The 22,195-nt window shown below is 32.5% G+C and overlaps 1 protein-coding gene across 3 annotated transcripts; it reads left to right on the top strand.

Annotated features, from left to right (window-relative positions):
- The first annotated feature begins 4,594 nt into the window (after window positions 1-4,594).
- On the top strand, window positions 4,595-18,101 carry LOC125819498 (protein INVOLVED IN DE NOVO 2-like). Of its 3 annotated transcripts, none has more exons than XM_049498932.1 (8): window positions 4,595-4,693; window positions 9,700-12,304; window positions 12,386-12,567; window positions 13,084-13,173; window positions 13,266-13,544; window positions 14,150-14,359; window positions 17,209-17,446; window positions 18,045-18,101. In XM_049498932.1, exons 2-7 carry the CDS (start codon window positions 9,742-9,744, stop codon window positions 17,434-17,436), a joined length of 3,552 nt encoding a protein of 1,183 aa, XP_049354889.1. In that variant the 5' UTR covers window positions 4,595-4,693; window positions 9,700-9,741; the 3' UTR covers window positions 17,437-17,446; window positions 18,045-18,101. The 3 variants fall into 3 exon arrangements, with proteins under 3 accessions (XP_049354889.1, XP_049354890.1, XP_049354891.1); XM_049498933.1 differs by lacking the exon at window positions 4,595-4,693 and adding an exon at window positions 8,876-8,978; XM_049498934.1 differs by lacking the exon at window positions 4,595-4,693 and having other exon boundaries at window positions 9,415-12,304; window positions 18,050-18,101.
- Window positions 18,102-22,195: the final 4,094 nt, after the last annotated feature.

The following is a 22,195-nucleotide window of genomic DNA, read 5'->3' as shown; positions in this document are numbered from 1 at the left end:
GTGCTATTGTTGAGTTGTATGCTTTGTAAATTGTAAATTGTTAAGTTGGGTTGGTTTTATGCAGGTTGTAGTTATGGAGGTTAGGATGGGGTGTAAGGAGTACCCGTATTCTGTACTCTTAGCTTGTGTTTAGAGGTTTGCTTGTTGAGTACCGTGTGGTTTGGTACTCACCCCTTGCTTCTACAATCTTTTGTAGGTTACGAGCCCGGATCTTCGTGATACCTTCAATTCTCTTCGTTTCCGAGGTTTTCTGTGGAGATCTGAGAGGTAGCTGTTTGTCATCTCAGCGAACCTTCTTACTCCTGTTTATGATTTTGTTTTTACTTGAAAGACAACGTCATTTGAGACTTGCGTATTTTCTTTCAATTCTAGTATTTACATTAGAGGCTTGTGCACGTGACAACCAGGTTTTGGGGATTGAATTAAGTTGACTTGTTTTCGTAATAGTAATTGCTATTGAACTTTGCTTTATTTCCGCACTTTATCGAAATGATTGGGTTTTAGGCTGACTTGTCTTGGTGGGATACGACGAGTGCCATCACATCCATTTTTGGGTCGTGACACCTGTCGCCCTTTGGACCAATCACAACCTTCTAAATTCGGTGTAGCCCGCCCCTCTACCCTTCTCCACTTAAATATCGGGTTTCGCTTTGCATGGTGTGAGGCTTAAACGTTTGATAATAAAGTTTGATATTTTTACGATAAATTGATGTCTTACTTATTTTCTAACGTTTGATAATAAAGTTTTAAAATATTATTTTAAGATCATAAGTATAAAATATAGAAACCCCAATAATTTGTTATGTCATATTCCGAAAGTTTTTTTAATTATGTCATTTACACCCTGTCTAGTGGTAAATTTGCTAAAAGAAAAACGCATTCCGAAAATATTTATATAAAAACTATAGGGGTGCGAGGGTGTGGTATGGTTAAAGTGTAGGAGTTGAGTACGTCATGTAGGTGAGAGGATATAATAAACATAGAATATTACTTATAAAATTTATTTTCCCTAAAAATTGAGGTATTTTTCAACAAATAAGACCAAAATTGAGGTATTTTTCAGACTCTTATCCCTAAAAATTAATTAATTTTCTCATTTTCAAGAAATTTATTTCCTAGAAAATCAAATATAAAAAAATAGAAAATTCAAAAATATTTTCCTCATACCAATCCAGACCCCACCTAGTGGGATTTCACTGGGTATGTTGTTGTTTCCTCCATACCAAACACACTCATGTAAAAAATTTACCAACAATCATATACCAAACTTAACTTTGAAATATTTTAAAATAAAAATACACTATCAATTAAATATAATAATATAAGTCTAATTTCAAACTTAATATTGAAATATCCTATTTTATCCCAGTTGACTAATGTTGACCTGCCAAATCAACACAAACAATAACCATAGTAAGAAAATCTAACAGAAAAAGTACCAATTTTAGTATGTATATTAATTTTAAAATTATTTCTTTACCTTTTAAAAAAATAGAAAAGTAATATTATAGTAAGTAAATCTAACACAAAAGGTGCATTTTAGTATGTCTATTAACTTTAAAATTATTTCTTTGCCTTTTTAAAAATAGAAAATTAATATCATAGTAAGAATATCTAACACAAAAGGTACATTTTAGTATGTCTATTAACTTTAAAATTATTTCTTTGCCTTTTTAAAAGTAGAAAATTAATCATAAATAATACAAAATCAGTTTGTATTTAAATTCAATGGTATCATTTGAACATTAACATAATTCATAGTAATAGAATTTTGAAATATCTCGAGATAAGTTTATATAGTTAATTAAAATTAGAGTTATTCTATGTTTAGTTATCAGGATAAGTTTACTTCAAAGATAATATAAATCTGTTCATCTTGAAATGTCTTGAGATAAGTTTATACAATTAATTAAACATAACATAGATCTAATTTCAAAATTAATCTTGAACTAAAGTTATTATTTATACTTATTTAGTTGGTCTTTTAATATAAGTATAATATTTTAAATTAAAGTTACTGATTTATGTATCTATAACTTGATATCCATGCTTTATTTGTTTTCATTAATATTAAAATGTCTGAATCTGAATGGTTAAGTTGTTATTCCTCAACTCAAACTATAATGATTAAAGATTCTTTGATTTTTAACATTTAAATGAATGTTATTTTATTTTATTTTCAAATTACAAATAAACATAATTTTAAAAAAAGCTTTGAAATGTCTTCAACATTGATGACGTCAAAACTTTGTCACTGTCATAACCTTCGAGTATCCACCACCAAATTTTAATATTCGAATTTCACAAAAAAAAAACTTTCTTTAAAAATTCAAATTCAAAGATAAAAAAATTTGATCAAATCAAATGTAATCAGAGATATTATATAATTGAATCTTTATAAAATAAATATAATCAGTGAATTGAGATTTCAACCATTCATATTTGACACTGTTAGTTGCAAACAAATAAGGTATAAGTATATTGATGAAAACAAACAATACTATTTAATAAATAAATGAATTTTATTCAATGTGGAAATTTCTAAAGAACTTGCAATTTTCAACTATTCATTACATATTTATATCAAACAAGAGAATATCTCTAAGAAAAATAAAGTATTTATAATAATATAATTCTCAATATAAAGACGTGCCTTTTAAAATGTAACTAAAATCTTAAAAGAAGACATTTCCTTTAATTTTTTTCTAGAAAGTGTCCTTTGTAAAATAAAATAAGAAAATTAAAATAGAGGAATAGTGATAATTAAGAACCGCATTTTGGGAAATTCTAATCTCAATGTCACTATATTTGAAATTTTGATTTGATGATTTTCTTGAGAGTTTTTAAAAATATTTTCACACAATTTAAAGTTTTAATCACTGGGGAAAACTAGTCATAAAGAGCAAATATTAATTTTTTATTTTTGTATTATCTTACTATTTGAACACCAAAACAATTTATTATTATAGTAAGAGAATCTAACACAAAAGTGCAATTTTAGTAAGTAAATCAAATTTGTTTTCCTTTTTTAAAAATAAACAACAAACCATAAATAATATAGATCATATATTTATTTACAGTCCATGTTGCCATTTAAACATTGCCATAATTCATATAGTAATGTAATCCTTTACAAGATTACAATCTTAGAAAGTTAATTAATCAGTAATTAAATTTTTCCTATAAATACTATTAAAATCAGCCTCTTTCTTCACCTCATTCTTTTTAATCATATTTCTCAAAGTGTTTTTTTTTTTCTTTTTCAAGGCTATGGCTAATAATGTTTTTTTTTTAAAGTGATTAATGATGTTTTTTATTGCATTATTTGTTTAGAAAAAATTGTTGATAACATTAGAAGGCTTATTGCCAAATTTGATTGTGAACATTTTTGGCACACAAGTATATAATTATCTTGATTTTTTTGCAGATCTCTAACAAAAAGAAAAGTATTTTTAAAATTTTATTCATGTGTTTTTATTAGAATTTTTATATAATATAATCACTTGATAAATCATATAGTAATTATCTAATTTTTTTTGTTATTAGAGATCTGCAATACATCAAATATATGTTATATACCTGTGTGAAAGAAGTGTTCACAAATAAGTTTGTGATAGATCTTTTAGTATTATCAACGAGTTTTTTTTTAAACACATGATATCAGGAACATCGTTAATATCATTTGAAAAAATATTATTAGTTATAATTTTGAAAAAAATCAAAGAAATAGTAACTAAGCATATCATTCTTTACTCAATACAAAAATTATTTGTTCGATTCATGTAAATTTTTCTCTTGAGTTTCTTTTTAATTTTTTAATTAATTAAATTGAATTTTTTACTTTCTTCTCTCCCGTCGGAAGAGAAAGAAAAAATGTGTATCATGATATTTGATCTTTTGTTTGATGCGCATTGAGATGTAACATCTCTTATTTTTCATATATATATTATTTATTTATTTTTAACATAAAATAAATTGATTCTAATTCTGTACTTTAATGCATAATTTTATTTTATTTTTTGTTATGCAGGTTGTCTAAATTTTGAGTCCAATGCTTAAATAAAATAATTCGTCCAAATTGAAGAGTTATTGAAGAAGAGGAGATTTGGATGCGATTTACAAACTTTAAAGATGAAGATTACAAAGAGAGGAGCGATAATGAAGAATATATAATTATCATATTTTTTTATTTTATTTATTATTAATCACAATATAGTATATCAATTTAATGTAAAATAGAGATGAAATTACTACCGTATTAATATAATTTCTAATATAAATATCAAATGCATATTACAAATGTCCATTTAATTATTATTTTTTATCTTTATTGATTTTGATCTTTTTAATTTTATTGTATAATGAAACTACATTATTTAACTTTTTCATTGGCTATTAGCTTTTTTTTAAAAATTCACATTCAGAGTATCGCCTTTAAAAATAAATCTCATAAATTCAAATTTAATCGAATTTCGATTCCGAACACATAGGCGGAAACCACTAGACAGCAAATATAGTTGTACCAACATGTATGTGTTCTACTGCATAGCTCTCTTGTTCATCAAAAGCCCAATTCAATTTCCCCTTTAATTCCAATTCTGCTTACTGGATTTCAAGAAAATCTGTACCCTTTAGTGTTTTTGCTCATTGAAGTTTACTGGGAAAAGTTTCGATCAATTCGATGAACAACAAGGTTTTTTTCCGTCTCTGCTTGTTTTCATGTTTTTAGCTGAGAATTACTGGTGTATCTGTTCAATTGAGTTTTTTATAGTTTAATTGGTGTTGTGGGTTATGTTATTTGGTTTATTGGGTGCTCAATTAGCTGAGAAAAACAGGAAAATGGATTAAAAAAAATATTTCATGTTCTAGTCTTGGTTTATGTGGTGCTAGTAGAAAATGTAGAGAAGTTTTAGTGGTAAAGAATCTAACTATTTGAATGTTGGATTGGGAATGGTTGAAAATGGAGTGATATGGATAGTGAGGATTCGTATAGTCCATTCTAACTTGTTTGGGATTCAAGTGTGGTGTGTGGGATTGAGGTGTTCAATTGAGTGTTGTATAGTTTGATTGGTGTTGTGGGTTATGTTATTTGGCAAATTGGGTGCTCAATTAGCTGAGAAAAGACAGGAAAATGGATTTTAAAAAAATCATGTTCTGGTCTTGGTTTATGTGCTAATAGAGAATATAGAGAAGTTTTAGTGGTAAAGAATCTAACGTTATGACTGTTGGATAGGGAAGGTTTGAAAATGGAGTGATATGGATAATGAGGATTTGCATAGTCGATTAAAACTTGTTGGGATTGAGGTGTTCAATTGAATGTTTTTATAGTTTGATTGGTGTTGCGGGTTGTGTTATTTGGCTAATTGGGTGCTCAATTAGCTGAGAAAAGACAGGAAAATGGATAAAAAAAAATTCATGTTCTAGTCTTGGTTTATGTGCTAATAGAGAATGTAGAGAAGTTTTAGTGGTAAAGAATCTAACTATTTGAGTGTTGGATTGGGAGGGGTTGAAAATGGAGTGATATGGATAATGAGGATTTGTATAGTTGATTATAACTTGTTTGGGATTGAGGTGTGGTGTATGGGGTTATGAGGCTATTGCTAATTTAGCTAGTCTTATTTGAGTCTTGTCACTGAACATTGGTTGGGGTTATGTTATTTGTTTTTTTGGGTGCTCAATAAGATGGTAAAGATGAATAATTGTTGCTTCATCGGGTTTCGTTTGGGTTCAGTAAATTGAGGAAATACAGTGAAATAAATGATTTTTCATGTTCTAGTATTGATTTATGTGCTAGTGGAAAATCTGGAGAAGTTCTAGTGTTAAAGAATCTAACTTTTTGAATATTGGATTAGGACGGGTTGAAAATGGAGTGATATGGATAATGAGGATTCGTATAGTCGATTCTAACTTGTTTGAGATTGAGGTGTGGTCTGTGGTATTATGTGGCTATTGCGCAATTTAGCTAGTCTCATCTGAATCTTGTCACTGAACATTGGTGTTGGTGGTTATGTTATTTGGTTTATTGGGTACTCAATAAGATAAGGAAAGATGGATAATTGTTGCTTCGTTGTGTTTCATTGGGGTATTGGGACGGATTGAAAATGGAGTGATATGGATAATGAGGATTCGTATAGTCGATTCTAACTTGTTTGGGATTGAGGTGTGGTCTGTGGTATTATGTGGCTATTGCGCAATTTAGCTAGTCTTATCTGAGTCTTGTCACTGAACATTGGTGTTGGTGGTTATGTTATTTGGTTTATCGGGTACTCAATAAGATAAGGAAAGATGGATAATTGTTGCTTCGTCGTGTTTCATTGGGGTATTGGGACGGATTGGAAATGGAGTGATATGGATAATGAGGATTCATGTAGTCGACCCTAACTTGTTTGGGATTGAGTTGTGGTGTGCGGTATTATGAGGCTATTGCGCAATTTAGCTAGTTTTATTTGAGTGTTGTCACTGAACATTTGGTTTAATTCACTTCCATTCCATAGCATTACCTAGAGGAATTTTCGACGTTTTGGAGTAACCAAAGTTTATATTATTTTGGGGGGAAAGATGGTTTAACTGGGAAACAAAAACACCCTGTAACAAATATCCGTTTGCAAATTGTCTTGGTCCTATTTTGTAAACATTTGTTTTAAGAAAAAGGAATTTTCTCTATCTTTCCCTCAAAACATCCACGAAATATGGAGAGGGATTCTCTTCCATAGAATCTTCAGTCTCTTATCAACCCATTGACCCTTTCAACTCTGTAGTAAACTCTTTAACATCTCCAGGCATAACCCACATTACTAACAAGGTTCAAGAACATAGATTTGGTGTTGTTATCTCTTCCACTTCTTTTATCACTGAACCTCGTGACATTTGTGAGAAATATATGAGAAGAATATTATTGAATTGTTGTGTTGTTAACATTATTACATTGAGACCCTATTTATAGACCCTAGAATACAATCCTTTCCCAAGTAGGATACTATTTAGTATTCCTATTTCTATTTTTATTACTATTCCTATTCTAATAGGAGTGTATAAACCTATTCCTATTCAAATAAGATTGTATAAACATCAAATAGGATTGTATAAACATATTCCTATTTTAATAGGATTGTATAAACCTATTCCTATTCTAACACTCCCCCTCAAGCTAGTGCATACAATTCATGTACCTAGCTTGTTACAAATGTAATTAACACGAGGACTGATGAGGGGCTTGGTGAGATATCTGCAAGTTGATCACTCGACTTCACAAAATTGACAATCAATCTCAATGTGTTTGGTCTTCTCATGAAATACTGAATTTGATACATAATGCCGATAAAACACTGAGTGATAAAATTACAGTGTTGGAACTTCCCAAGCCAAGCTTGCAAGGACTGTTTCAGACCATAGAGTGACTTACGTAATCAACATACAAGGCTACTAAACTCCCCCTGAGCAACAAAATTAGGTGGTTGCTCTAATAGACTTCTTCACAATGCAACGGTCGTTGTAAGTGCTCAAAATCTAGTATAAAGTATATGGATCATGTTGAAATCAATAGACGAGTTGATATCAAACAAGTCACCGAAAAACTGGCCAGAACATGCTCATATGTCGGAGTATTAGATTTGATGGCTAAAAGTGGTCACAATCTAAGAAATAAAATTACATGGGTAGGGTCAGAATGATGCCACAACCCAACTAGAAAATAGAAATAATATAGGATAGTTCGAATTGATGGAACAACCCTATTGAAAAAGAGAAATAATATGGGTAGGGTCGGAATGATGGCACAACCCTGCTGAAAAAGAAAAATTATACGGGTAGGGTTGGAATGATGGCACAACCCTACGCAAATCAGATTTGAGGAGTCACTAGAAAGACGAATGAAACTATGCAAATCAAATTTGAGGAGTCACTGAAAAGACACATGATGCTATGCAACTCAGATATGAGAAAATAGTTCGGAAAAATCCACGGTACTACACAAATTAAATATGAAAAGTAGTTCGGAGAGATGCACAGTGCTACGCAAATCAGATATGCAAAAAAAAGGTAGTCACCGGAAGGATGTCACGGCGCTACACAAATTATATATGAAAAAGTAGTCACTGGAATGATGACATAGTGCTACATAAATTAAATATGAAAAAGTAGTCACCGGAATGATGACACAGTGCTACAAAAATTAAATATGAAAAAGTAGTCACCGGAATGATGGCACGGTGCTACACAAATTAAATATAAGAAAGTAGTCACCGTAATGATGGCACGGTGCTATACAAATTAGATGTGAGAAAATAGTCACCAGAAAGATACACGGTGACCCAACTTTTGCTAACATAATTGTTGGCCAGATGGGCGGCATATATGAGTAATAGCCGCCCGCCGGCAGCGGAAGCTCTTAGATTTTCTACCAAGATCGTAGAGGCTCTGATACCATGTGAGAAATATATGAGAAGAATATTATTGAATTGTTGTGTTGTTAACATTATTACATTGAAACCCTATTTATAGACCCTAGAATACAATCCTTTACCAAGTAGGATACTATTTAGTATTCCTATTTCTATTTCTATTACTATTCCTATTCTAATAGGATTGTATAAACCTATTCTTATTCAAATAGGATTGTATAAACATATTCCTATTCTAACAACATTGAAATCAATCCCTCCCCAAACCCATGGCAATGCTTCCAATCCTCTTATAGCACCCAATTTTTGCCAAAGCTCCCTCCTCTTTTTACTATCACATGGCCCATAAACTCCTGTAAACATTAACATAAAACCCGTATTCAATTCTTCCAGGAAGCCAGTGTCAGAATGCAAAACCATTAGCTTATCATTGCATTTCCATCTCCTTTTATCCTAAACAACAGGATGCCCCCACGATTGCCTTGAGCTTCTATCTCCATACATTCTATCTACCTGCTACCCCATGTCTGCCTCAAAAAGGAGTAGTCAGCAGACTGCAGTTTTGTTTCCTCAAAACAGGTAATGTATGTGTCCCATTCTCTAACCATCAGCCTAAGTAATCTTTGTTTCTTCTTTTCATTAACTCCCTAACGTTCCAACAGATAATTTTAAGCTTCATATCTTATCTTTCATTGACTTGTTTCCTCTCTCCATGGACCTGTTACCCCACCAAAGCTAACATTGAATTCGAGCAGATTCTTCAATTCCCTCCGACTCTTATTCTTCATTGAAGGGCTTTTGGAACTTGACTCCATTTTGCAGACCCTATTTCTTTCAATTCATAATGATAGACCAGCAAGTTATTTCTTTTGGAAGTTGTTTACACATTTGTAACATATTCATCTGCACCCATCTTGAAACATCTTCACAATTTGATCTCCCTTTGGAATTAAGAACCTCCTCTTCATGCCATGGGAGGATAAGAATATCCACCGGAAAATCGACATATTCATCTCCACAATTTTGGATGATATTTGTTGAGTTCTATTACTGGTTAAGATGGTCACTAGGTAACTAAACAAGAAAAGCACTATTAATGCTTTGTTTTGTCAATGCTCATTAATGGTTATGTCTCCTCTCTCTATGTATACATGTATATATTGGGGTTAATCTCAGTCAGACTGTTGCCTTTTGGATTGAATTCACATTTAATTCAAAAATCTCTTATTACTAATTTGGTATATTGTCAACGATGCCGGTTTCGACTGACAATTGATGAACTATGCCTTTTGATCTCTAGGTTCCATTCTCATGAGTTCAAATATATCAAGAAGGATCTTTAATGGAGCATTGTTCTGGAGAAAATGCTGATATAACTGAATGGGAGATTGACGACTATAAAGAAAAATCTTATGTGAAGCTGAAGTGTGGAAATCAATCTTTTAAGATATCAGATGTGGCTTACACTTGTCCCTATTGTCCAGAGAAAAGAGGGCGTCACCTTTTCTATGAAGATCTCTTGCAGCATGCAAGTGGAATAGGAAAGTCTACGATACGAACTGCAAGAGATAGGGCCAAGCATCTTGCATTGGCCAAGTACTTGGAAAGCGACGTAGCAGGTGCAGTTGGTCCATCAAACTCTAGTAAAGAGTTGAAGAGTGGAAGTCACTCTTTTAGGATATCAGATGTAGCTTTTGCTTGCCCCTATTGTCCGGAGACAACAAAAAGAGATTTTTCCTATAAGGATCTCTTGCAGCATGCAAATGGAATAGGAAGCTGCAACTCTATGAAGCGAACTGCAAGAGATAAGGCGAACCATCTTGCATTATTCAAACACTTGGAAAATGATGTAGCAGGTTCTACCAGTTCAGCAAAATCTTATGAAGAGTTGATGAGTAGAAATCAACCTAAGATATCAAATAGGACTTTTGCTTGTCCCTATTGTCCGGAGACAAGAGAAAGAAAATTTTCTTATAAGGATCTCTTGCAGCATGCAAATGGAATAGGAAGCTCCAACTCTTTCAAGCGAACTGCAAGAGATAAGGCAAACCATCTTGCATTAGTCAAGCACTTGGAAAATGATGTAGCAGGTTCTGCCAGTTCATCAAAATCTTATGAAGAGTGGAGGAGTGGTTCTCTTAAGATATCAAATATGGCTTTTGCTTGCCCCTACTGTCCAGAAACAAGAAACAGACATTTTTCGTACATAGATCTCTTTCAGCATGTAAATAGTGTAGGAACCTGTAACTCTATAACGCGAACTGCAAGTGATAGGGCCAAGCATCTTGCATTAGCCAAGTCCTTGGAAAATGATGTAGCAGCTGGTAAATTAAAATCTTATGAAGGGTTGAAGAGTGGAAATAACTCTTTAAAGATATCAGATATGACTTCTGTTTGTGCCTATCCAGAGACAAGAAACGGAGATTCTTCGTACAAGGATCTGTTGCAGCAGGCAAGTGGAGTAGGAAGCAGTAACTCTAAGAAGCAAACTGCAAGGGATAAAGGCAACCATCTTGCATATGCCAAGTACTTGGAAAGTGATGTAGCAGGTGCTGTTGGTGCATCAAAATCTTATGAAGAGTCAGCAAGTGGAAAACACTCTTTTAACATGTCAGATAGGACTTATGCTTGTGCCTATTGTCCAGAGACGAGAAACAGAGATTTTTCGTACAATGATCTCTGGCAGCATGCACTTGGAGTAGGAAGCTGTGACTCTAAGAAACGAACTGCAACGGATAAGGCTAACCATCTTTCCTTGTCCAAGCACTTGCAAAATTTTGCCAAGTACTCGGAAGATGATGTATCGAGTGCTGCCAATACATCAATGCCCTATGAAAGATTGAAGAGTGGTAATCATTCTTTTAACAATTCAGATGTGGCTTTTGCTTGCCCTTATTGTCCAGATACTAGAAACAAAGATTTTTCATATAAGGATCTCTTGCAGCATGCTGGTGGAGTAGGAAGCTGTAACTCTAAGAAGCGAACTGCAAGAGATAAGGCCAATCATCTTGCATTGGCCAAGTACTTGTCAAGTGATGTTGCAGGTGGTCCTGGTAAATCAATATCTTATGAAGAGTTGAAGAGCGGAAATAACTCTTTCAGCATACCAAATGGGGCTTATACTTTTGCCTATTGTCCAAAGAAAAGAAAGCAAGATTGTTTGTATAAGGATCTCATGCTGCATGTCAGTGAAGCAGGAAGCTGTAGCTCCAATAAGCGAACTGCAAAAGATATTACATTTGCCAAGTCTTTCGGAAACGATGTAGCAGGTGCTGCTAGTCCATCAAAGCCTGATACTCTGGGTAATCCTCAGGTTGATTCTCTTGCAGATCACGATCTTTCGGAAATGTTTGTGTGGCCGTGGATTGGGGTTGTTGTGAACCTTCCCACTGAATTTAAGGATGGTCGCTATGTAGGAGAAAGTGGTTCTAATCTGAAGGATCAGTTGATAAGGAAAGGTTTCAATCCAGCACGAGTGCGCATTCTTTGGAATGACCTAGGCCATTCTGGAATTGCTCTTTTTGAATTCAAGAAAGATTGGTTTGGGTTCAGTAATGCCATATCATTTGAGAAGGCCTATGAGGCCGATGATCATGGGAAGAAGAATTGGGAAGCCAATAATGACAAAAAATCTGATTTGTATGCTTGGATAGCTCGAGCTGATGATTATCAGGCCACTAATGTTGTTGGTGAAAAGCTCCGCAAAGTTGGAGACCTTAGAACTGTTTCTAGTATCATGGAAGAAGAATCTCGCAAGAATTGTATACTTGTTTCTAGTTTAACCAATGCCATTGAAGTCAAGAAGTTGCACATAAAGGTGTTGGAGGACAAATTACAGGAGACTATCCAGTCTGTCGAACAGTTGATTGTGGTGAATGCTAAACTTCGTCAAGCAAACAATGAAGGTTAGTGATTGCATGTGCGTGCTATTAGAAACTTTGGACACTGTATATTGGATGCCCTAACATGCTTGTTTGTATGATTAGAAATAAAAAAGATCCAGTCAAGTGCGCGTGATCATTTCCAGCAGACATTTATTAATCATGAAAAGTTGAAGTTGCAAATGGAAACTCAAAAAAAGGAGCTTGATCTCCGACATGAAGAACTGCAGAAACGTGAAGCCCAAAATGAAATTGATAGGAAAAAACTATCTGAAGAACATGAGCAGGTATACTTGTTTAATTGTTTCTATGCTGAATTCGATTTTGGTTTGATTTATCATTTGCAAAAACTAAAGGATTAATTTTTCACAAAGGCTGAAAACTTAGGTGATGGTTTAATGTTCGTCTATGTGGGTGGATGTGCTAGTTGAAACTTTCTTTAAATATTCTAGTTAGTGTTCACAACACCGAGTAAGAAGTAATGCATGCATGGTTATAACAATTACTTAACATTCAAATTTAAAATACTTATTCTGGTTCATGGCATCCATTTCTCTCCACTCATTTTCTTTATTTTCTTCTTTCCATTTCCTCGTACTTAAAAGAGTAATAGGCAGGCACTGTTTGATATGTATATGCTGTTCTTTGTTTTATTTGCATGTTAATTGAAAAAAAAATGCTTTTCAAAGAAGCACCTTTATGGAATAATTTGAAGCGTCACCTAAAGAACCGAGGACTCTTATGTGCCGATCTTTATTTGAACTGAAGATAGTTATCATGAAGTCTTCTTGTTGTTACTCCAGAATGCTATCCTAAAAACATCCCTTAGTGCTGTGGTTGAAGAGCAAAGGAGTGTTGATGAAAAAGTACTGAAATTGGCAGAAGAACTGAAGGTCTGTCTTTCAGGTTTCTCTTTTGCTTGTTATTGACATTATCTTAATGCTTATGTTAACATATCGCTAAGTTGCCATTTTGCTGTCTGCAGAAACAAAAGGAGGAACTCCATAAGAGAATTATTAGGCTTGAGAAACAACTCAATGCAAAACAAGCAAGTGAAACAGAAGTTGAGCGATTGCGAGTGATTATTAAGCACATTGAAGAGGAAGGCGATCAGGAAGTTCTGGAAAACGTTGACACACTGCTTAAAAGTTTAAGAGAAAAGGAAGAAAAATTTGAAGATTTAGTGTCATTGAACCAAACCTTGATTGTGAAGGAGCGAAAGAGCAATGATGAGCTGCAGGAAGCACTTAAAGAATTGGTTAATGTATGTAAGGAGGCCTACTATGGCTTGTTGTTTTCCATGATATTGAGGAATGTTTTTTTTTTTTGATAACCGAGAAATGACCCGCCCTTTGGACCAATCACAGCCTTTTAAACTCGGTGGATAATGGTCCCGCCCCTCTACCCTTCTCCACTTAAATACCGGGCTTCGCTTTGCGTGGTATGGGGCTTGAACCTGCGACCTAAGCCGCAAATCCTCCACCTTTTGCCACTCAAGCTAGGCCTTGGGGGCATATGATATTGAGGAATGTATCTGATTGAAACTGTGAATAGCATGATTCAATAAAAAATACAAAGACTATTAATGATATATTGTAGTGTGTTTTTGAGGGTTTAGGTGAGGGAGTAGTGTAACAACTCATGTCCTTCATTATGAGCTCATTCCATCTACTTGAAGATACATGCACATTATACACTAGCCCAAAATGGTTTAAAGAATTACTTAAAAAATATTTGACATGGTAGTATACTGCAATTTAGCTTTCCTTTTTCTGGATCAAAATCTCTTTTTGGTGGGTTGAGGAGTTTGGCTGGCTTCAGCATTTACTGAAGAAGATTTGAGGAATTGACAATTAAATTTCTCTATAGGGCTTGAAGGAATTACCTAGAAAAGGTCCTATTGGTGTTAAGAGGATGGGAGAGCTCGACAGCAGACCATTCTTTGAAGCAGTGAAGAGGAGATATAATGAGGTAGAAGCGGAGCAGATAGCTTCTGAGTTGTGCTCGTTGTGGGAGGAGTACCTTAGAGACCCTGAGTGGCATCCCATTAAAGTTGTTGCCGTAAATGGGAAACATAAGGTATGCTTTTTTTATTCTGGTTCATGACATCGAGTCTGTTTAAACTCATTTTTACTAATAAGAAGAAAAATAATTTGGCTTCCATTTGTTTTAGTTTCTACCACGGATATGTTGTGATGTGTACTTTGGGAGTCTGATCATTTTGTGAGAATCTATTTGATATATGACCAGTGTAGTGGACACCTCATAAATATAGCGTTCTGTGTGTCTTCTCTTGTTCCTATTGCAATCTGTTTGGAACTTGATTTTAGTTCTTTTGTCTCATCTGTGGCATTAACATATAAAGGCTACTATTGGATATTGTTGGACGTCAAATTATGCATTTCAATTTGTCGCAAACCTGTAATTAGATGTTGACTATGGATGGATTATATTGATGTAAAAATGTTAATCAGTCATTTGTAGGGAGATTTGATGTAATTTACATTAGGATCCAAATTTCTATGAATTCTCTTTTAACATTCTAAACAGTTTGGCTGCAGAACTTTCTAATTTTATCATGCATCTCATACTAGTTGATCTAAATTCTAAAGTAATGATGTATTACTACTATTAATAAGATGCTACAAGCACACAGGAAATTCACAGTAGCAATTGTGGAATTCTTTTTGCTTTTTGTTAAAGACAAATAAGGTCCGTTACAAAAAACAAATTCAAAAAAGTTAGTTGTCTTAACATACCGTGTAGAAAACTAGAAGTAAAGAGTTTCCATAAAAAAAGAGATAATCTCTTTCAAACAGACTAAAAAGGAAAGTAAGATTAATAAATCAAACAGATGAGAGTACTAAATAGATAGAGAAACACATTTTCTTCTTAAACATTTAGCGATTTTCCCCATCGAGAGAGAGATTGAGGATACGTGGGATTTGAAAAGAAAATGAAGAGGTTTCGGGTCGTCACAAAGAACATAATAAAAACAAAGGAAGAAGGGTAAAAAATACCCCTCAACTTTCGTTTAATAGTTAGGTTTACCATCCATTATACTATGCGGCTATTTAGACCCCCGCCGCCGCCTGCAAATTTGTCACCCGTTAAGGGGGTTAAAAAAAATGCTAAATAGTGCTGACAAATAAACTATACCAGATTTCAAGTTAAAACATTGAAAAATGTTGATAGCCAGTTTCGAACTCGCACGTCTACTAGTTTCTGAACTCCCATAGCCGCTGAATCAAGCCCCTTACTTGTTTTGAGGCGGGTCAATATCAAATATATAGACATAAAATACAGATTTGATCCTATATACTCAATATAATTTTTTCGATTCTGGGGGTTTGGGTGAACCCCCTGAACTCCATGTAGATCCGCCCCTGCTCATACGTCTACTTGGACGGAAACCCCCAAATCAACCCGAATTTCTTAAAAACGATCCATTCCCAAATTGAAACCCATGCCCGACCCTCTATCTATCTTAAACCCAACCAAATTTTACCCATTTCCAAAAGATTAAGCCTATAAAGCTTAGTTGAATTAACAAGACTAGCTGGAATTGTACCAGAGAATTAGTTATTGCTGAGATCAAGTGTTTGTAGAAGAGGACATAAACGAAGAGAAGCAGGGATAGAACCAGAGAACCTATTGTTGAAGAGTTGAAGTCCTCTAAGATTGGGTATGCGTAGAAGGAATTGAACCACCAATGGCATTATCATGTAGGCTGAGTTTTCTAAGAGATTGAAATTGTCCAATTCTTTCAGTAATGCTTCCACCTAGACCTCTCCGTTGAAGCTGAGTTACACTGATTCGTCCTTGAGCACATTTAATACCAAGCCAACCACCAGAACAAGCTCCAAACCCACTGTCATTCCAGCTTCTCAAGAACCCTTTTGGATCAACTAATTCTTGCTTAAAGGGTTGAAGTGCTTGGAAATCTGATCCTGTCCCAATCTTGACCTAAAGCTGGCTGAATTCCAGAAATACTAACTCATATAGAAAGACACATAATTGAAGAAGCTTAGATAAATTTGGTACCTTTACAGTGTCTAGAAGGGATTCAGAGGGAAAAAAAAGGGATCAAATGTCCATCTATGTAGACCAGATCCTTTGGAAGTTCTCAAGTGACGATTGAAGTCTTTGGAAGTTCTTTTGGAAATGGGTTAAATTTGTTTGGCTTAAGATAGATAGAAGGTTGGGAATGGGTTGTTTTAAAGAAATTTATGCTAATTTGGGCTGATTTAGGGTTCTCGTCCAAGTAGGGGTTCGGTGACAAGTTTGCAGACGACGGGGTATGAATAGCCGCATAGTATAGCATAACCATTAAACGAAAGTTTTAGTGGTATTTTTGACCCGTCTCCCTATATGCAGAATCCGTGTAAGCAATGAAAATACAATTATAAGAGTTTGATCTTCTCACGTAAGAATATGCAATTCCTCCTGAGTGAAGTTGTTGGGGGAAGAAATAAGTATAACTAGATAGCATGACTAATTGTATTTTTGTGATCTAATTAATTTAATGTATTTACAGTTGAGGAAATAAATTAGCCTGCTTTTTACTTTTTTCCAAATAATTTATAAATTTAAAATTATGTAAAAAGTACTAAAAATCACAATAACTAATAACTTAAATTATTTAAACGGTCAAAGAAAAACTTGGTTAAGTTCCGAAATTTCATCTGTGCCACATAAATTGGGACAAAAGAGTAACTACGGCCCCCTATATCTACCATCTGGTGTGTATATATGTATCATGCATCTTTATAGGTTAGAATTTTCAAGAGTGTACACTGTATGCATTTGTTACTGTCTGACTAAAAAAAGCAAACAAACACACTTCAATTTCTTACTTAATCTACTTTTCACCAGTTTTTTCTATACCGAGTGGTTTAAATATTGAAATACTGTTGATGCTGTTTCAGGCTGTAATAGACGATGAAGATGAAAAACTGAAAGACTTGAAGAAAACTTACGGTGAGGATGTGTATAAAGCTGTTACAACCGCTTTGACTGAGATTAATGTATACAACCCAAGTGGAGGATACATCATTTCGAAGTTGTGGAATTATGAAGCTGGTGAGAAAGCTACTCTGCAAGACGGAGTTACTGTGCTACTAAACCTCTGGAAAAAGAAAATGACACTCGACTGAATGTCATTAGGTACCACCTCTCTCTTGCTATGATATCTTCATTGGTACAGAAATATCGAAAGTAGACAAAAAGAAAATGAGAAAATGATTATAGTGGAATACCTGATTTAGAAATATTAAAATATCATTTTCATAGCATTTATCTCCAACTGAAACTCTGCTTTTCTCTTTTTGTATATGCTCCTCTATGTTATTAGTTTTCTGGATACTCCAATGCTCTGCTTAGACAGAACGTCATGTGAACAATTACATTCCATTCGACTAGAGACGGATCTAGGATTTGAACTGTATGACAGTATGGGTTTTGAATTGTAGGATAGTGACCTCCGTTCTAGTAGTTGAGTTCGAAATTTAATTTGTGTACATATTTAGTGGATTTCCTAATACATATATACAACGTTTGAGTCAAAGTTACTGGGTTCTACCAAACCCGTAACTTGAGGTCTACCTCCACCCTTGCATTAGAGCTCGTTTATTTGCATAAGGTAGAAATCCTTCGCCATGTTTTTGGTTCTCCATATTTAAGAAAGTGTTTGCTCAGATAAATGCATAACAATGTCTCGAATAGGCTGGTTTTTTTATCAGCTCAGTATTGTTTTTCATTTTAGTAAAGGTTAGAGGAGCATTGGAAAATATGAAGCGTAAGTTGGTGAGGAGCATGAACTCAAGCTCGAGCTGCTTAAACACAAGTTGGTTGTTTTCTTAATTCGAGTGTGTTAATATATCGATTGATTAGATGAATTTGAATAGAGATACAGCAACACTATGGTTCTTGTTGCAGGAAAAAATAGATGTTCAGCACCCAGACAAAGAGTTGATTGAGGATGATTTACAAACATAAGTTGAAGTTCAAAACATTCAATAATTGCCATTGGAATATAGATCTTTATCTTTTTAGTCTTATAATTTCTATCAAACTCGTTTAATGTGTAATATCTATGGAGTATCATTTTGTTCTTGTTAGAGATTTATATGCCAGCAGAAAATGTTGAGAACGTCTCGTGCTAGATAATCTTTTTCGTTATATTTGATTGAGATGTGTTCAAATGGGACGACATGGATAATGAGTATCATAAGGTCGATCCCACTAATGCTTTTGCATTATGGTAGATTGTTTACATCACACTCCTTGGAGTGCGGCCTTTCATGGACCATGCTAGCGTGATATGCTTTGAACATGATTGGGATTGAGGTATGGTTGTTGCTATTTGAAATGTTTATGTTAAAATCAATGATGGAAGATTTTGGTAGAAAACTTGGATGAATGGCTTTTCTATGGTTTAGCTTCAGAAAAGCACCACATTTCTCTTTTCCATTTTTGCCTATCAAAGAGGAAAAGGTTAGGTTGTCATGCGGCGGTCTTTTTCCAAACTCTGTTAACGTTGGATGCTTTGTTCATCGAGTTGGCTTTTTTCTTTAAAGAGGAAAATGTGCTACTATTCTATATCAACAACTTACCATCTGTCTAAGCCTTAATGAATATAGTTACTCGGTATTTGTATGTTGATAAGTAGTTACTTCTTTTTTAAACTTATTAAGGTGCGTGTAAGATGATTCAGACACTAGAAAGAACTATTTTTTTTCCAATAGGAAATAGAGCAAACCATAGAAGAAAGTGAGTGTTTTTGGTGGGTAGGTGAGTGATTTTTTTCCTTTTTTTTTATTTCTTCTCCTCAAATTAACTTAGAATCTTATCTTAAAAAGTCTTTGGGTTCAATTATTCTTTTATAAATTATTTTATTTAGACTCTTTACATGCGATGCAATTTTAGTGGTGTAATTATATTAGGTTTGATTTAAAATATCTTTAAATATATGTTTGATCATGAAACTTGATTAAACTTTATTGATTCTCAAATATTTTCAACTTTTCAAAAACTGGTCGGGTATTTTCACTCAATACAAATCAAGATTTCAAATTTCATTGTTAAATTTTATGGTCAAATAGAAGCTCAAGTCTTTTTATTAGTAATAGTAATTCGATGTTCTAAGACAAGAATTTTTCCCTATTAGAATTTTGTTAACACAAATTCAGATTAATCAAGCTAGTAAATTTCGATAACGATTGGTGCACTTTTTAAATACTTTATTTTAAAGGAAATAGTAAGGAGAGAGGGGCAAGTAAGCTATGGAACTAATAGCCACTTTTGTCCACTCATTTATTTTAGTAGCTTCTAGGCTTGTGGGTGGATATAATTCTATATAATTGAAAACTTTTTTAAAATATAGGATTACATTTTTTTCATTTATTTTATTTAAATATGATCTTATTTAATCAAAAATACAAAACTTATAATATAAATTAACTTATTCGTACAATGAAGAAATAGAATATTATGAAAGTTTAATTTTTAAATAGTTAAATGGATTGGTATTTTTGATGATTTGAAAATTTTGTAAATAAATTTAAAGTTTACATTAAATTAAAAATAGAAAATAAATGGTACAACTAGATTCAGAGTTTTTTTAATTTCACTGACAATGATTATAATAGGGTGTTAAATATTTCTTTATCCTTAATTAGAAGCCTTGAGTTTGAATTTTGTATATGAAGTTTTTTTTTTTCCAAAAAACACACTTTATGTAGGGGTGTGAATCGGTTGGTTCGGTTCGGTTCGATTCGATTTTATGCATTATCAGTTCGATTTATCAGTTTTCGATTTTTAAATATGTTAAACTAATAACCAAACCAATAAGATATATTTTATCGGTTTTCGGTTTTCGGTTTTCGGTTTATCGATTTTGGTTCTTAACGGTTCGGTTTCGGTTTAACCAATAAAAAAATACTTATAAAATAAATATATGACTTTTCTAATTAATTTAATGCGAAAACACGATAATGTAACTTTATAAATACTCATAAAATAGAAATAATAATACCAAACATGAAAAGAACTATACAAGAGTAACACAAAGAGAAATTAAGAGTAATAGGATTCTTACTTTAGATTTTAACATTTTTTATAATGTGAAATTGTGAACTCAAGTCATTGTTAAGTGAATTGAAGGCTAAAGGACAAAGTTGGTAACTACTAAGGTATTGAGATTAATATATAAATTTATATACAAGTAAAAGTAGTAAATTATTAGTCTTAATAGGTTATCAATTTACCCAATATCTCAATATTAAAAACCAATATCAAATTGATAATCCAATATTTTTTTTTATAAAACCATTAAAAATCCGTTAACTCAATAAACCAATAACACTTTTATTAGTTTAATTTATCGATCGATTCGATTTTTACACATCTAGCTTTATGTTTGATATGATATTCTTTTACGTGAATTCATATATTGAGCGGAAATATTTTAAATAATTATTTTTTTATTTTTATGCTTTTTCAATGAAATGTGATTGAGACCTTCACGTAAAGTATTCTTTTATGCTTTCCAAATGGACCAAATCCCATAGTTTCTTTTTTTTTCTTTCATTATTGGTATGGCTAGCTCCACCTGTCCTGTTTTTGCCTTATTTTAAAATGGACGTTTGGACATTAAAATTATAATTTTTTTAAAAATAAAATAGTACTTATTTTGAAGTTGGAGATAATATTTTAAAAATTTGTGTTTGGACATAAATACAAATTAAAATTTCTCTTTGAATTTTCATTGAGCGACGATTTTTTATTTTTTATCTTTCCTCTACGAGTGATTCAAATCTACAATCTTCAGGTTGAAGGTGAGAGATGCTTATCATCTGGAAAAATGTTCTTGTTATTTTTTACAAGTGATTTAAAATAATAATTTGTGAAAATAACTTTTTGGAGTTTTTCGATTCAACTACAGATTAAAAAATTGGATTTTTTTTTTTTACTAATTTTATGAAATAAAAATTTGAGATAATGGAAATTATCTATTGCCAAGGCACTAAATTTATATTCTCAAAAATAGATAAAAACAAAAGAAGAGAATATTCTAAAGTCCATAATTATATGCCACAAAAACTTTTATGGGTTGGATGGGGTAGACCATGACCTCATTGGTTTTATATTGACCTCAAAAATAGTTTTTTTTTTAAAAATGATATAGGATATTAATATTAAATCAAATAATATATGATATAAATTATAATAATTAATTTAGAATTTGATTATGATAAATCAATATAGTTTGTTATAAATATTAAGTGCGAATAAATTTTATATGTGCTAAATATTTATTTATTTTTAATCAAAGCTTTTAAATTTATTTCTTTAAAGTGAAGCTACATTTTTCTATAAGAATTCAGATTAATCAGGTGTCAAAAATGAAAGTCAAACACCAGAATTATGCTGAACATTTATGGAGAAAGACATATATTATAAATAGTTTATTACATAATTTTTGTTTAATATCAAAATGTGAGTATATCCATGCTCTTTTAAAATGTGTCATCGATCAACTCAATGTTATAAATAAAAATAAAACTCAATAATTGATAGTTCTTTAAATTTATATGAAAGACAAAATTAAATACACAAAAATGAAAAATAGAAAAAGGTACATAAAGGTCAATTCAGCTACCACGTGCCTATTAAATTCATTGTTTTTTTTTTACTTAAATACAACTCATTATATAATTATTCAAATCTAATCGAATTTATGATTTAGAGTAAGTAAATACAGAATGAGTTGTTATGATCATATTAATTATTAATAGTGTAAAAATACTCTGTCATGTAAATATAATTATATTTACTTATCACACCTTAATAAAAAAAAGATTATACTCTTTTCTAATTTGTGTTTATCCTAATCCATTTGATCACGAATTTAGA

This window comes from Solanum verrucosum, unplaced genomic scaffold, assembly GCF_900185275.1.
Source record: "Solanum verrucosum unplaced genomic scaffold, falcon-dt-bn FXZP01000255.1, whole genome shotgun sequence".
Taxonomy (NCBI): Eukaryota; Viridiplantae; Streptophyta; class Magnoliopsida; order Solanales; family Solanaceae; genus Solanum; species Solanum verrucosum.
This window is presented reverse-complemented; position numbering and strand designations above follow the sequence as displayed.

What these genes read in the sequence shown, in the direction of transcription:
- LOC125819498 (XM_049498932.1), top strand. Translation starts at nt 9,742, where the DNA reads ATGGAGCATTGTTCTGGAGAAAATGCTGATATAACTGAATGGGAGATT. An exon ending in TATCTGAAGAACATGAGCAG is followed by an intron (nt 12,568 to 13,083) that starts GTATACTTGTTT and finishes TTGTTACTCCAG; the next exon opens with AATGCTATCCTAAAAACATC. An exon ending in AATTGGCAGAAGAACTGAAG is followed by an intron (nt 13,174 to 13,265) that starts GTCTGTCTTTCA and finishes TGCTGTCTGCAG; the next exon opens with AAACAAAAGGAGGAACTCCA.